Genomic DNA, 17,520 nt, shown 5'->3' on the forward strand with positions numbered 1-17,520 from the left:
AGGGGGGTTGGAACTCGATGATCTTCAGGGTCCTTTCCAACCTAAACCTTTCTATGATTCTATGATTCATTACTGCATTACTGTGACATGGCCCTGCTTGTGTGATGTGTGGGCAGCACTGCTGTGGTAAAACCAGCAATTTCATGAGCAGCTACATTATTGTACTAAGAAAGACAAGCTTTTCCCTTTTTTTTAAAAAAAAAAAAAAAAAAAAAGATAATTTTTCTGTTAAAAGCAAACATTTTGACCTGATTCGTTTTTGTCTGCTACTTGATGGCAACAGCTATATTGATTGAGCTGGCTGGGGATGGAGTTTACTGCACTGATGGAGGCTGCCTTCCAGGAAGTAAGAGTTGACAGATATACTCTGGGTGAACTATTTCAGGTAACTATCAGTAACAATGAATCCTATTCTAATTACAAATGACCTGGAAGATTTAACAAAATCTTTTCAATTAAGCTGAGAAAGAGCCCACCAGCTTCTCTGGTACCACAACTAATGACATTATGCTTTTGGTCAAATTGATTACCTCAGCAGAATTACTAAATCTGCATCACAGGACAACTTTTCAAGCCCATGCGTACCCTCTGTCCGAATGTAATGGATCTTCTCCCTGAAACGTAAATGATATTATTGAGAAGAGAAGAAAGAAAAAAAAAGAAAACATGCCATTACCAAGGCATGAACTACACACAGAGTTACTATTCCTTGGTATTTTGCCAGTTCCTGTTTTTCTCCTTATGAAAATGGCAAACAACTGCCTGATTCCTTTTCTAATCTCACTAACAAAATTGCAAAAAAGAATTGATTTACATCGCTCAGTTTCCTGATCCAAAAGCAAGAGATTTTATACCATATTTTAGAGAATAGAATGATTCTTAGTCCCTCCAAGCTCCTGTGTAGCACTATAGCTAAGGTCACTGACAGACGGTCTTTTTGCTTCAGGCTACAACTAGTATATCATCTTTCATTAACAGAATCTCACATAATACCACTTCCTTTACCTCTGTCAGTTATATCGGGCAAATAACACTCCAACATATACTTTATATTAATTGATCACACAGAGGCTATACTGCACATGTGCAAAACCACACATTTTGTTGTTTAAATGAACGCTAATAAGGAGCGGGAACCATAGGACAGGATCCTGTCAGCAGATTAGGACCATGGGAGATACACCCCAATCTGCCAGTGTGTTTCTAAAGCACTGCAGTATCCAAGAACATTCATTCTACTATCAAGCCAAGGATGTGCTTTAGTACCTTGGTGGGTGGGGCGGCAATGTATTGCAGAATTAAGCCTTGTAAAAGACGGACATTTGTGTCCTAGGAGTTTGCTTAAAACCTGATGTACGAGCATTAGACGGTAGCTTGGGATCACTCCTGACTTAAGGTGTAATCAAATCAATGACCTGGAGGCAAAAGGCTCAATATCCTGTTACAAATCTCATTACGTGCTGGCTAAGCTGTCTAGTCCCTATCACTAGTCAATTTTGTTCTCTGCTCAAAAGGAGATAAAAGCATCATCTGTTCTCTGAGAAATGAGATTTCAAATTACAGCTGAGAAAAAAAAAATAGCCTGGAATAATTTGATGGTGAAGATAAAAAAAATTCTCAGTTACAGAAATGTACATCTTGAATACTGGGAGCATTTTTCATTCTGTCTCCCTCATTTTATTCGAATGTATTCATTCCTCCAGGAAGGAAGTCTAATCCTTACACCCAAAGAACTCTTTGTCTGGCTCTCACAGGTAAACAGCGAGTCAGTAAGACTATCAGCAGAAACTGCACTGCAGGAACTTAAAGGTCCTTCCCTTTCTCTTCCTTCCCTCCTTTACCAGTCCCGCAGACGCACTTTTTATTGCATAGTACAAACTAAATTCTTGGTCAAACCTTAGCTGGTGCACACCGGTATTGTTGAGATTGACTAACACCAGCTTAGGTTCTTGGCCAAAACAATTAATTTAACCTTTGGAATTAGAATGAACTTAAATTGTACTGGCGTTTTGATCTGTTTTTTTTTCAAACCTAACAGGAAAGGAATGGGCATAAGAAAAAGAAAGATACTATTTAATTACTTTGGAAAGGACTACCATTAAGTCATACGTGAGAAAGATTAAAGACAGGAGTACAATCTACTTCATAATGTTCCTATTTCTTTATAAAATCTAGGGTGACTATGTCCATGGCATGGGTGTAAATCCAGCCTTGAGGTAAAATCCTGTTTCTGCTGAAGTTACTGGAGTTTTGCTGCTGACTTCCATCCAAACACAATTTTAACTCTATCTTCTGAAAAGCAAAGTGATAATTGGTAGGTAAAGACAGAGTTTCTGCTATTCAGTAATACTTAGAGTGGAAATTAGATGTGTCACTATTTGCCCATAGTTATTTTGGTTCCTCTTACTTCTTGGGTGCCTGTGGAAAATAACTCCAGTAACTACAAAGATTCTGGCAGTCCACACCTACTCTTTAATGGTGACAGTTCTATACGAGGCCCAAATTAATCTTTTGTACTACAGCTACTAGAATTTGTTTTTTCCCACTACAAGAAGTCCTTCCTGGAACTTGGTTTCAGCAGTCTGGAAAAAAGCGGTACCTGAGTGCATGGTTTCTGGCCAAGCTGGGCTGACGCTCCTGCAGCATCTCAAAAATGTTGGGTTGGCGTAGAAATGCAACAATCTTGTCATTGTAAGCTGGAAAAGGAAAAAAAAAATGCAGAGGCTTTATCTACCATTGAGGGGGCCTGGTCACGTCACCGTGACTGCGCAGGGTCACAGTGACCGCACTGCTAGTGAGGCACAGGGCAACATAAAGCAGTGCATATGGTTGATGTGAAGTTCTAAAAAGCATCTTTGTGAGCACTGCTTTGAAAAGAAGAGAAATTTGGCTTACCCAGAGGTAATGTCTCGTGATGGTGCTGGTTTCGAATAGCTGTTACAAGACTATTGCCTGGTCTAGCCAACAGAGTAACTCCTCTGTTTCGAGAGACTTCGGAGGCCTACAACATCAGAAGAAAGAGAAAGAATGCTCAAAACTGACCATCAGTAGTACATCAATCAGTAAAAACATTTCTCATCTCTATTTCTGTGACCTTCAGAATGATCCATGATGCTGACTGACTGAAGGACAGAAAGCCTGCATGAAAATTATAGCTTTATACTTCAGCCAACTTAAAAACGGCAGGTAAATCTGTGCTTCGAAATGGAGGGACACCATTATCGACAGCTATCACACCTCTTTGAAGCTGCAGTGAAGGCACCAGAATCCAGAAGTAAACGCAAGTTAACGAAGGTATTGCAGTGATGGAGTTCTCTGGTTCAATGAAAATAAAATCTCTATGATATGATACAGTCTCTTGTTCTAGTGTAACTGCATTTACTTCAAGGTTTTTACAGCAATGTTAATTTGAGAAAAGAAAAAAAAATCCACAACACCGCAACATGTTCACTCAGCACTGTTGAAAGGAAATTTAGTATTGGAAATAACATGAGGAAGGTATATCTATGTAGATCACAGGACAGAAAAGGGCTATATCATTGCAAAAGGGGGTTGCCTAACTTGAATAACCAGAAATAGAAGTTGAATTGTATACACTGAAAAAGAACATAATCCGAAGAGCTGACAAGAAGAGTAGTAAGGAGGAAATTTATCGCTACTACTTAACTGAGGCCCTGTCCTAAACACAGTATCTAGCGAAAGGAATCACACCAGGAAGGCAGACATTAAAAGGCAGGAAAACGCTGAGGTGTGAGGATATTAAAAGTCATACAATGATGTCTGGCAATCTGTCTTCAGTAAATCATTACTTGCGGGGTAACTCTTGGGGGACTTCTGCAAGGTGAGGGGAACCCACCTCTCTCTCACATGTGTTCCTCCAGAATATGGCCATGGTGAAGCCAACAGAGGAGCACTGCTACAAAATCAGTCAGAGGACATGATGCATTAGGAATTCCAATTGCCGTTCTACTGGGCTGATGGCTGCTCCTTTCTCACTGCACAAACTGTAGTACTTGGCAACCACTTCAGGAAGAAATTGCCCCTACTCCAATATTTTAAATGCTTAGCTCTGCATCCAAGGAAATGGTGCCAACCCATTTTCAGTGGTACGGCCAAATGCCAGGTCTTCCAACTGGATATAAATGAAAACCGAGAAGCTAAATGTGACTGGCAAGTTGCCTCCGGAGCACATAAAGCATAAAATGTTTACACGTAACAAAATGCCAGTCAATGCACTTGATATGTGTCAGTAGACAGGTTAAACAATGAAAGATCATTGAGATTCTAATTAAACATACTGTAATTGAAAACTCAAAACTGCTGTGATTGTGCATGGTGAATGTTTTGCTCCATCATTCAATTATGATTTCACTTGCACGCATTTTATGTTAGTATGCATCTGCTGACCACAAGAGTTATCCCAGTGTCAGGAAGAACAGTCAAGCCCACAGTAATTAATGGCCTCATGTGCTAACCTTGGTCCAACCCTTCTCACCTTCAAAACCAGGAAGAACTTCCAAGCAGGTCATACACAATTCACTTAAGTCCCCCTGTGCTGTGCTAAATCTTCTGCCTTTGTCTCCTTCTCACACCCCGATGGGCCAACTGACACTGCAAGTTTGGCTCAGGCTTGGGCAGCTTTTGTTCTGTGAGCCAGACATCCACCCTGACAGGCACCATGTGGCCTTTATGGCATTCACTCTATGCTATGGAAGAAGGAGACAGCTTAGGTGCTAGACGTGCCCTGTAATCCATTGCCACAGTGGGCGTGAAGCCCTTCTGGGAAGAGCCGTTTCTTGGGCAGCGTAGTCAAGATCACACTCTGGCCTGTGACCGGCTGTTCACAAGCATGTGTGGGACAGTGCTAACGCATCATGCTGTGCTCCGCTTCTCCACTTCCAGGGAGCTCTGAAAATCAGGTGAGGATGCCTCTCCCCAGCCCCTTGTACAATAGGCTTGCGTGTGAGCCTGGATGGCGGGTGAGCCTGTTTTTAAGGGCTGTCTCTGATTCACGTTTGGCAAAGAAAAATCTGCGTCCTTGTTGCTACACGTAGATTTACTGAATAGAAGGTAGGAAGGGGGAAAGGGAGGTGTAACAGAGGAGTTAAACCCCCATCTCCCACAAAAATTAGCACCAGCTGGTATTTGCTCATCACTTGGGAACTGCATTGTACTTCTGCCCAGCCTGAAGCTGGATCCTCCCCTTGCTCGTGTCACCTGATTTTTTTTTATTTTTTTTCCCCCCTTTTGGCTAACTTTCCAGTGCGGTCAAGTTGTGTACGTGAACATGTTTCTCCTGCGGTAAGAATTCTGAAAGGAAAAGTGTCTATAGCCCGTGAAGAGAAACCTTCGCTCCCCCCTTCCCTTCTTCCCAGTTCTGGTTTAACAGCTAAATTCATCCAGATTGTAAGAATCCAGTTCTGTACGCACCTTAACATAATAAATTGCACACTCCGTGGTTCTCTTCATCACCATGATTAGGCATCACTACTGCTGTGTTTGGATGATGGTCTTTACACATTTACACCTCTAAACAATTTTTCTCTGGCAACACAACAGGAAAATTCCCAGCCGTCTAATTAACTTCCATTTTGCTAACACTCCTCTTTCCAATCTTTTAGCTAATACAGTACAATTGATTGCTTCAATTCAGTGTTTAATCACAATCACCTTGTCTACTTCGACTTTCTAATTGAATCATTTAATTTAGATTAGCACACTACTCTCTAATTAAAAAAAAAAAAAGAGTGACCCCTCTAATGATTTAGTGATCTGGTTCATCTCGTGCAGGGTAATCTGACAGATTTATGTCAGAGTTTAATAGCTTTGCAATTGATCCTGGGATGCTGTAACCAGAGTGGAGAGTCCAAACTATCACAGGAGCCTTTCAATGATATAATACCCTTTCCTGGGTTTCATATCACTGCTGGCTTTGAGAGGTTCTTGCCCATTTGAGTCCTGCTGCTTGCTTGTCACAGCTTGGGTCAGTAAGGAGATTTATATACTGCTATATCCCAGTACCTCCTTTTCTTTCTAACCAGAAACTCTTGCCTCTCCATTACGGGTGCCACCTTCTTTCTTCTTTTTGTCTTTAAAATCTCTATCCTGTAGTAACACATGTTGATTTCCATTGCAGACAGAAAGTCCCTTAGTGGGAATAGAAGGGGCTTCTGACCTGTTCCATTTACAGCAGTGGCAGAAGGAAACGAAGCACTTGGTGATCTACGTTCTTTTAGTTACTGATGGCCAGTACAGCTACCTAACCTTTTCTTTCAAAAATCAGGTAACCAAGAGTAGCATCAACCACCTTTTTCCTGTAAAAGCTTGATACCCTTGAAGAAGTGCTTACTAAAGAATCTGTAGCATTTTTGTCAAATTTGTATGTAATATGATTTACTATCAAGAATCTACTCAGGTGGACACCAAAAGTTTTTACAGAGGTCCTTCATTTAGGAGAATACTTCAACATAAAGAATCATGGAATTTTCAGAGTTGGAAGGGACCTCTAGAGATCACCTAGTCCAACTCCCCTGCTAAAGCAGGAGTGCCCAGAGCACATTACTCAGGACTGCATCCAGGCGGGTTTTGAAAATCTCCAGAGAAGGAGACTCCACAACCTCCCTGGGCAGCCTGTGCCAGTGCTCTGTCACCCGAACTGTAAAGAAGTTTTTCAGTATTTCCTATGTTCCAACTTGTGCCCATTGCCCCTCGTCCTGTCACTGGGAACCACCGCAAATAGCCTGGCTTCATCCTCCTTCAACCCACCCTTTAGATACTTGTAAGCAATAATAAGGTCTCCCCTCAGCCTTCTCTTCTCCAGGCTGAACAGCCCCAGCTCTCTCAGCCTTCCCTCATAAGGGAGATGCTCCAGTCCCTCAATCATCTTGGTTGCCCTTCACTGGACTCTCTCCAGCAGTTCCCTGTCTCTCTTGAACTGGGGAGCCCAGAACTGGACTCAGTATTCCAGCTGTGGCCTCACCAGTGCCGAGTAGACGGGGAGAATGACCTCCCTCGACCTACTGGTCACACTCTTCCTTATGCAGCCCAGGATTCCATTGGCCTTTTTGGCAACAAGGGCACATTGCTGGCTCATGGATAATTTGCTGTCTACCAGCATCCTTCTCCTCAGAACTACTTCCCAGCAGGTCCACCCCTAACCTATACTGGTGCCTAGCATTCTTCTGCCCCAGGTGCAGGACCCTGCACTTGCTCTTGTTGAACCTCATCAGGTTCTTCTCTGCCCAGCTCTCCAGCCTGTCCAGGTCACGCTGGAAGGCAGCGCAGCCCTCTGGGGTGTCAGCCACCCCTCCCAGTTTGGTATCATCAATGAACTTGCTGAGGGTACACTCTGTCCCCTCATCCAGCTCATTGATGAATATATTGAACAAGATTGGACTGAGTATTGACCCCTGGGGGACACCACTGGTTACAGGCCTCCAACTTGACACTGCTCCATTGATCACAACCCTTTGAGTTCTGTCACACAGCCAGCTCTCAATCCACCTCACTGTCTCCTCATCTAGCCCACACTTCCTCAGCTTCCTAATGAGGATGTTATGGGAGACAGTGTCAAAAGCCTTGCTGAAGTCAAGGCAGATGACATCTACTGCTCTCCCCTCAGCCAGCCAACCAGTTATAACATCACAGAAGGCTATCAGAATAGTAAAGCATGATTTACCCTTGGTAAATCAGTGTTGACCACTTCCAAGAAAAGCATAAATATTACAGATTAATTTATGGAATGGATGCTTTCTTTCTTGGAATAAGGAAATGGAGTACTATTATATGCACAGATAATTTTTTTTTTTAAAAAACACAGCCCACTATATAGAGATTCAGAGGAAAAAGGGCAGTTTTAGTCTCTGCTCGGCCTGTTAATAGTTGCAGTAGGCTTTGAATAAAAGTACCTGGAAGCAAGTACCAGCCTTCTATAGAAGCTGTGCAATTGCCATTTCTGTTCTCCACTAAGAATGAATTTTAAATGTCATAAAGCAAAGAAAACTGCCCTATTTAAGAAACCATATTTTTATGTCCCAATTTGATGAAGGAGTTTTAAAAGTGCATTTGAAATACTAAAAATTAATTCTTTATTAGTACCGCAAGGTATTGTGTTCAACACCATAGATTACTAGGCAGGAATCAAGGCTGCACTTTGATGAGCCAAAAGGATTTTGAAGATTCATGGATGTCACGGAAGGGAGGGCAGGAGATGACCCTTTTTACTTCAGTGCCACAACCTATTCACTGCATTGCCCCTGGCCAGGGAGCTTGGAAACTTGTTGGTGACTTAGACAAAATTGGCTTTTGCACTATGTTTTGGCCTGAAAATATGAAGAAATGGAGACCCAATGCCCATGTAATCACTAGTTCCTATAGTTAACTCATTGAGTTTCAACCCTGCCTTATTTTGATTGGTTTGGCTTTTACTCTCAAAACTTAGTTCTTGTAATGCCTGTCCCCAGATTAAAAAGACTTATTAATTTTCTAAGAATTCCAGACATTACATTTGCTGACTTGCCTGCTGTTGAGTACTGAGACCACAATTTCTTAGAAACAGCCATTTCTTTATAGTGACTCAGCTAAGAGCCATCGTTGAGTGTGTGACGCTGGGGTATTTCTCTTTTCCCACTTTGGGGTCATCTGCCTATGATTTTTGTCTGTTCTTTCCTCAACTGACCACACATTGTCACGAGGTCCCTGGAAAGTCCCCGTGATGCTCTGGCAACTCCTTTTGGCACTTGGGCAGGATGTTAGGTGTGTGCGCCAAGGAAGGGGGTAGAGTTTTTCCTCTCATTACCCTGGCTCTTTTCTATACCCTCTCTGGAACCCCCATACAATCACGACTGGAGCATTGCTTTGCTCTCCTTCAGGCTCCTTTGACATCTGTAAATAATGTTCAAAACTGGTGGTTGTCTTCCTTGGTCCTTCATACCATCCTGGTGACAGATTCCAGAGGCCACACCACCTGCTCAGCAAAGAAGCCAGCTGGACTGCAGACAGCCGACACATGGCCAGGACAAAGCCCCAAGTGTGTCCCTACAGACATGATTTATAGGGCAAAAGCACATCCAAATATACTTGGAAGAAATGGCATGGAACACGTGCCTTTTAATAAATGGGCTCAGTTGTAAAGGATTGAACCTTTTCCTTGTAAACAGTGGGCTTTCAGGCACCGATCCAAAGTCCCTGAAAATCATGGGGGTCCTTCCAGTGGAGCAGCAGACTCCTCTAGAAGGGAATCTACTGAATACGACAAGGGTGCAGAAGCACTGTGGGACCTGCGCCATCAAGACTGTGAGATGAAGATGCCAGCACTGATGGCTCCCCAGACAGAAGGCCCTGTTTCATTGACTGATCATGCCAAATCAGCAGCCTCAATTAAAGTTTACAATTTCCCCAGAAAATCATTACTGAAAAGTAGTCAATGCTTTTCACTCCCTTCCCTGTACTTGATATTTTGGGTTTATTGCAAATTGTTCTTTGCCAGCCTTGCCAGCACTTGCAAAACCAGTGGATTTTTTAGCCTAGGTCATCTGAGCTGGTCAGCTGTGTTTCTGTCCCTGACATGGTGAATTTGTAAGCAAGCCCCAGGCAAGCATTGGCCCAAATATGATTTATCCTGCAGGTGACTTTCACATTCACATGAATAATTGCAACCTGCTGTAGGTGACCCTGCTCTGGCAGGGGGGTTGGACTAGATGATCTCCAGAGGTCCCTTCCAACCCTGACCATTCTGTGATTCTGTAATTCAGCCACAATAGCAACACTAAACTGCGGGCTGTTGGCAGAGGGAAGTTGCTAAGTTGGTGGGAAGATATGATTAAAATGGATCCATTGATACACTTCTATCTTCAGAAAATAAGTTGCTGTATTCACCCAAGATGGGGAAAACCTACCCAAGCTACTTATGCCCAGTGTCTGCCTTTGGTCCTGAAGTACTGACCTCACAGCCTAGTCAGCTCCTGATCCCAACCCCATTTGGCAGTGAGAGATGTTCAGACTGGTCCCACTGCAGTAAGTTTTAATGTTAATTTCACAAGCATTTCTCCAGGTGTTTTTCTGGAAGAGGAAGATCCTTTGGCCATAATTCATCTCTACTCCTATTCAGCTTCAATCTTTACAAATCTTCAACTGTATGGATTTGCTATATGGAGAATCTGATTGCTGGTACTTTTTCCTCCTTAAATCCACGATACAAACCCAGGATTTACGCGTCTATTAATCCTGCCCATGCCCCTCTGATAAAAATCATCCCCATGAAACATAGGAAAGATGTTTAATGTGATTGAAAGCTAGGGAAGCAAACCTCAACATACATTACTATACCTGTTAGGGAGTATATCTTTTCAGAGCACAGTGTCACAGTGGGGAATGAAGAAACATATGAGGCTGCTAAAGTATCAGGCTATAAAAATAATGAATGACTTGACTTTACTCAAGCGAGACTAGGATGTCAAATATAGATTCTTCTTTTAAAATCAATTTTGTTATCATTTCACTTTGGTTATTTATTTCTACTTGTTATCTTACTCTGAAAATGGTCAAAACACAAACCTTCATTAACAGCAAGCTCTGAGATAAGCCCTTCAGAAAGAAAAAAATCCCCTATTTCCTTTGGAAGATAAAAATTCTCAAGAGAGTCTGTTTAAATGCATTTCAAAGATAAGAAATGCTTTTAATTCTACATAATATTGCTGTCAAAAATAACTGTATTGATACTAGCACAGTTACCTCTCCGGCGCTGTAACTACGAAGTCGCTGAAGATGCTGCCTGTGAGTCAAGTGATTAGGGAGGCGACCATTCTGCAGCGGGATCCTGGGATCTATGAAAGTGGTAGCACGGCTGTTGTGGTCAACGAAGAAAGACTGAAACACACAGGAACAATGTTTTTTTTTTTTTTGTAATAAGACTGCCAACACTGTGATAGTCTTGTGGGATCATAAAGTGAAAACCACTAGCAATTGTGTGTAAGGAATACCCTGTTTAGTCCCTGGAATATATCTGGAAATGACAGGACTTTCTCAGTCGGAGCTAGAATAGCTTTTGGAAAATACCTGAAGCTATGTAGGTCAAAATCATGTGTAATGGCCGCGAAGTAAACAAGAGAGAAGAGAATAAAATTACTGGGGAACACTGCTTTAGCCTATTTGGTGGTTCCAGAAGTCACTCAGCAAAGCTTCATTGGAGGTAGAGACACTAAGCAAAATTTTGCAGTCATGACAGATCTAAAGTCTGCCTTTAACTTTCTTGGTAGTTCAATGCTGCCTTGGCTATGGTGTGATATTCCACAGAAAGCTAGAGGGTCACCACAGAGGGTCACCACTATGCTTCTTGAAGCTTTTTTCTGCTTCTAAAATAACTCTGCTTGCTGCTTGTGTTGTTTAAACCAAACCTTCACCAATTTTGAGTCAAGAAGGAAGAAACTTTAGTGATCAAGTAGCCTGATGTGCTGTGTTAAACAGGTGATTAGTTTCGTTGACACTCTTACCTTGCCCTGCTGGTCAGTTTTAATCTCCCAGCCGCGAGGAAGCTCCAGTCGGGTATCAGCAAACATATTGATAAAATTTACCAGGTCTCTGTTGTGCTGATAGCGTTCAAAATTACGAGCGTCTCTACGGATCTTCAGAATCATATGCTTCAAGCAGGTACTGTTAGTGAAAACTCGATAGGCACTCTATGAGATGGAAAACAAAAGTGAGGAAAAACAGTTTTGATGTCAAAACAAAGTATTTTATGGGAAACACGCCTGAAGAACTGAAACAAATCCTGTTAGAGTCAAGAACCTTTTCCATTGCATTGTTTTAATTTGATTAACTACTTTATACAAACACCTAGAAGAAAGAAATATAATCCAGAAAGTGAAACATCCCACACATTATGCACAGTTAGCTTGTGCATAAACTGCCTTTCTAACGCACTCCAAAAAGACGGTCAGCTAAAACACCACACACTCAGGATGCATGTAGTTGTGCATATTTCATTGCTTTCATCGGCCAACAGAAACATGGCTTGCATGACTGGTTGATGCCAGAGAGTTGCAGACAGCTGTGAACATGTATTTATGCTATAATTCAAATCAAGATGCTTGTGATAGGATTCACAACCTTAAGAGGACTGCAGCGCAGATGTGTACATCTAAGCTTGCTACCTTATTTATGGTCACTTTATAGCCAGAGGACAGAAATAGACAGTTTCAATTGTCTACTTTTGGAAGGCATGAGTTGTTTCCTGGAACTGAATATTTGTTTTTGCAATGACTTACAAAGTATGTCAGGCGGAGATGTTTACATGAGTCAGATGAACGCCACCCCTCAGGCAGCCTAGCAGCATCTCACAAAGGGCACTAAATACACGTGTTAGAGGAACATGCCCTGATGCAGATCTGAGTGCTTTAGTACTGATCTGATTGCAGAATAGGGGGCAAAGGGAACTATATTTTTTGCCATAGTATATTCAATGATTGAGCACCACAAACCGCAGTTGTGGTCACAACCCTTCTTCTCATCCACAGGCTGCTCTTGGGATCTTTTACTTCAGGGAAAAAGCTCCTCAAGACAGGGCAGGAAACTACAAAAATCTGCAACCCTTCTGAGCATTTCAGCTAGAGAGAAAATGAGTGCATTGGTTATGCTGGTCAGCCCAAAGGATTTAATTACTCACTAGAGTAATAAAGGATCACCGGAGGACTCATGTTTCCAGTGGAGTGAGCCTCAGTGTGCGCACCTGTAATCTGTCCAGAGACCCAACGGCTTTGAATTCTCAATTTCTGTGTACTTTTAATGCATTTTAACCACTATAATGCAATAAAACATTTACAAGTGTTATCTTTATTATGTAAGGATTTACCGTGGTGGTAGTGCTGAGAAGAGAATACTTCCTGCAGCACAGGGTCCCCAATTATGGCAAGGGTTGGCAAATGTTATGAAATCACAAAGATATGATCTCTGCCCTGAAGACATGACCTGGTTATGACCCAGGAAAGCTTCATGGTCACAAATTGCTAAGATCCCAGCCTACTCCATGACAGAAGTTGTATTTTGATCTAATGTGTGATCAATGACTGTCTGAGTATCTCTTGGCTGCACTAGGGAAACAAAAATCGTAATGTAGTTTTATCCCTCCATGGAAATAAAATATCTAAAAAATTAGAGACTTTCCCTTTTAATTCCAACTGCTGGATAATATTTTCCAATCCCAACTTCATTGGCATAATTAATAGCTTGAAATTTTAATAGGGGCTTGTGGTTAAAATATTACAACCGTGTTAAGCCAAAAGTTATGTGAGCCATTATTTCTGTACAAGTGGAATCTGTATGACCATTTGACAGATGTTTCAATAGATTATTCTGGCTCTCATATTAGAGACAACTTTATAAGCTCAAACTGAAGGCCTCTCCTGGCTTTTTTTATTTCATGAGAAATAAAATCGGGATTCAGTCTCTTGTAAGCTGTTCCTTACACCACTATGGAATCAGTTGCTCATTTTGCAAACAACTATGCTGAATGAAAACGATCTGGCTTCCAGCTGTAAATCATCATATATCACCCTGTCAATGGAAGAAAATATGTGCACTCCACAACCTAGTCAGGTAATGTCAGATGAGTTAATATATCCCTTCCTCTGCAGGATTTCATGGGCAATAATCTCTGGCAGATGCTTGGAGATGGACAGCTGGCTTCAACCCACAAAGCGCCACAGCCAAAACTTGATGTCTGTAGTTAGCTAAAGACTTGTACTGAGGCAACTCCTGAAGTGTTTTAATTTCTTTTCCTTTCAAAAACAAAAATCATTCCTGCCTAGAAATGGATGATTTTCCAAATATTCAGAAGTCATGTGTAGATGCTTAGTTGAACTACATTCAAGATAGGGAAAAATAGGACTGCACCTGCTTGTGAGAATTCCCTATATGCTTCCTCCTGGTTGATCAATCATTACATTTTTTCCACTCCACATGAGGTTTGCAAGAAAACATGCAGATTTATTGCATTAACAGGGGGGAAAAGAAGTTATTTGAATTTTTGAAAATTCATTTTCATTCTTGTTTTTACCAAAATAGCTACACTGACTCAAGTTAGTGCTTCTTTCACTGCATTATGCCCACCTGCTTCTTGCGAGTGCAAACTGCAGGACATAATAATTTTGTTCCTCTATTTCCCTGAGACTTGGTGGTATCTGAGTAAGATTTCTCAGGAACATGGCTCGAAAGGCAGCAACCTCACTCCCTGCAGCAGCAGACAACAGAATCAACCAAGCCGAAACCAAGGGTTCCTGCTTATTCTGGAAGGATAACATTATTGAGCTTCTCTGTACCAGGGAATTTCTTGTGTGAGGCAGAATCCCAGCAAGTTTCCTTGAAGCAGCCTGCTTGTACTGTCCCCAACCTGGTCTGGTGCCTAGAAAGGACAACTGAGCCCCGAGTCATGCAATTAAAATTCACTGTGCATTCACCCCAAAGGCCTGTGGCACACTGTTTGGATTCAGAAATCAGTAGTGTGAGAGAGCAAATCACAATTACTCACATAGTTTGCATGCAGCACAGTGAAGAACTCAGGATTGGTGATGAACTTCACAGCTGGAGACTGCAGCAACAAGGTGATTTTTTGAGAATTCACAGGAGAAAGGGAACCTTCCCTCCTAATCTCTGGACCAAAAAAAAGCAGCAGAATCTTACTAACGTAGTGGCAAGCACAGTCTGTTATTTCACCTTTACTGAATGGCTGCAAAAGTGACAGTATAAAAAAGTCGCTATCCTGCCCAACGCACCTACCTTCTTTGCGTTTCCAACACAAGCCTGCTGGCAAACTGGTAGATGTCCTCCTTATGTTTAGTGGTGCAGTGCCTACAGTAGCAGGGCAGAAGCTGGATCCTTTCGGTACTGTATGTTATAAAACCGTGTGTCATGTCTACTGCTGTCTCTAAATATGAATGTGACCACAACAGTTTTTACCAGCTGACAGTTTGGTTCAATACTGTCACCCAGGTCCTGACTGCTTCCAACCACTGCTGATTTTAGAGAGATCTGATTTCCCAATCCACCCAGCCTGAAGGGCTCACCAGCAGAAAGCATCTGGTAGCAAGACTGGTTTAAGGAAGCCCCCTGCTTAGCCACTCATCCATGATGGTGCTGCAAAGGATGGCCCTTTATTTGTAATTGGGTTATTTTTGGCAAGGCCATGGTTCTGGGTACTTGTATGGTAAAGAAAACAAAAACAGACACAAAGGGATTATTTTTAATCTGTATCAATTCATTAAGCACAGGAGCAGAACTGAGCATTTGAGAATGTAGCTCTGTAGAGGCGGGAACTTCTACAGCCACCAGAAAAATGCTTCCTACCATGGAATTACGGCTTGAGTGCGCAATTCTGGCGTTTTCAAATCCAAGCCAACTTTTATTTGTAGTCTAAGGAAATTGGAGGCAGACGTCATCAACAGAATAAATATAGATTCCCATTTTTTTCTTATCAAGTATCACTTTTTTTTTCTTCCTGATAGACACATGGTATTCTTTTATCCACTTAAAACTGCCGACTGTATCCATTGCTGCAGTTAAATTGATTTATACTGGCTTAGAATCTGGATTAATGTGCCTAAATTGTGTTCCTTCTGACATTTTTCATTTAAATTAAAAGGCAAACATATCATACTGCAGTTTTTTCTTATTCTAATGTGGTTTACATCACCCGTGATCTTTTAATTCTTGGCATTTTATACAATATTGACTTTTTCTCCTAAAAGCAAAGCAATTATCTATAGCAAAAACCATTTCATAATCACTTAAGATGACATATATCATACTCATTAACTCTTCAGGGCTAAAAGAAAAAAGTGAATGTTACATAATAAACTGACCTAAATACTTACTGGTAGCAATTCCTACTAAATTACTATTTTATTATGCAGACTATGATAGTGAATGATTATACATATTACAAGTAATGACTACATTACTTATAATTTAAATACTAATAATACAATATGTACCTCATTTCCATTTCAGCTGCTAACAGTTGGGTTCTCCCTATAAGATTCAGTGTAGGTAAAAGGCTCCCATAAATTGCAATAAAAGGGATTGCAAGGAAGCTCTGAACATCAAACAGGAAACATTCTTGGTCAAAATTGATTTTCGAGATAAAAACACCTAATGCATCAGGAAAACAAACAGGCAAAATTGGGTATTTTTCTAAACTTGTTTAAAATAAAAAGTTCACTATTTCTCTGTGTAATTCTTCTTATTCGTCATGGAACATTAAGAAAATTCAAGCAGAGATTGTGTTGATTCTTTCCCTTTGCCAATGCTATTTACAGAGGGATGGCAAAAGCATGGCAAGAAGTCAGATTTACTTCCAGCAGACAACATAGAACACAAAAGCTAGGTGAAGGTGAGAACATCCCTAAGGAAGACAACTGGCCATTCATTTTGGTGGTACAAGTTCTCAGACTTTAGTTATTTTTGCATGTCCACAAATTGCATAGTGGGCACTGGTCTGCTTGCTGGTGTTTCTTACCCGAAACCTTACCCTTAGGCTATGGTTTTACAAATGTTTTAAGAAAATATGAGTATGACTACCACCAAAAAGAGTAGAACAGCTCTCTGCCCATCCCATCCTGCCCTGGGTACACACTCTCCTCTTCTGCTTTGTACTAATACTCCTTCTTGTCTAGTCATCTCATGAGCCAGATGAAAGAACTAATTTGGCTGTAAACAACTTCAAGTACAAGAGACAAGGTTATTTTTCAGGCAGATCAGTTTTCTGCTCTGGTATGGGGTCCTAACGGATAAGTTAGCGATGAGCAAAAAGACAGCTGTGCTTCCTTCAGCAGCAGCCCATGCTTAGATCAGCTCATAGCTACCACAAAACTGCAGCTTTAAGAACACAAGTATTTCATACTCGATGCCAGGGCCACTGCAGGTTTGACCACACGGGCAAATGTGGCAGTGCAGAAGAAACTGCAATGCCCCAAGATAAAAATCACACTGCAAAAAGATGACAACGCTCTTTTTTGCAACTACTAAGGTGATTAAAACCCAGATGCCTTTCCCACTTTAATTTCAAATAGCCCGTTACTAAACTAAAAATGCTTTTGTCTGTCTTAGTAGTTTTTTAAAAAGAACTAAGGCCCTTTGTATCTAGCTTTGTACCTGTAGCTTCAGGTCTAAAACCTGTAGCTTCAAGACTAAACCCCTTTTCTTTTAATTAGCTTTTGCAATCCGGTAGAATAAAGTTCCAGTCTCCCATGGAAACGCAGCTTTCCCCTGAACTGAATGCCATCACTGAGTGGCACTGAACATGCCCATACCTGAGCTTGGCTGGGAAGGCTCTGCCTCAGAGTCACTTCCTCCTCCAGTGGGAACTCTCTCCACCCTGCTGTTTACTACAGCATCGTCTTCAGTCCGCTCTGTTGCAATAGTTCGCTGGATATTTTGGTACCTACATACATTCAGAGAAAGGAACGATATACTTTAGTTCATAGAAGAGCTTTCTGGTGCTTTCTGCCTTAACAATCAGCGCTGGTTTTG

General features: G+C 41.5%; 1 protein-coding gene across 1 annotated transcript in view; it reads right to left on the bottom strand.

Annotated features, from left to right (window-relative positions):
* Positions 1-17,520, bottom strand: part of HECW1 (HECT, C2 and WW domain containing E3 ubiquitin protein ligase 1) — a 185,124-nt gene that overhangs the window by 45,403 nt on the left and 122,201 nt on the right. Inside the window, exons 11-17 of the mRNA XM_009889422.1 lie at positions 17,301-17,431; positions 14,522-14,643; positions 11,490-11,675; positions 10,732-10,866; positions 2,896-3,001; positions 2,600-2,696; positions 531-614 (exon numbers count right to left, since the gene is read on the bottom strand). Of these exons, the coding sequence (XP_009887724.1) occupies positions 531-614; positions 2,600-2,696; positions 2,896-3,001; positions 10,732-10,866; positions 11,490-11,675; positions 14,522-14,643; positions 17,301-17,431 (861 nt within the window). The remainder of the gene's footprint in view (positions 1-530; positions 615-2,599; positions 2,697-2,895; positions 3,002-10,731; positions 10,867-11,489; positions 11,676-14,521; positions 14,644-17,300; positions 17,432-17,520) is intronic.

This window comes from Charadrius vociferus, unplaced genomic scaffold, assembly GCF_000708025.1.
Source record: "Charadrius vociferus isolate BGI_N301 unplaced genomic scaffold, ASM70802v2 scaffold97, whole genome shotgun sequence".
Classification (NCBI taxonomy): Eukaryota; Metazoa; Chordata; class Aves; order Charadriiformes; family Charadriidae; genus Charadrius; species Charadrius vociferus.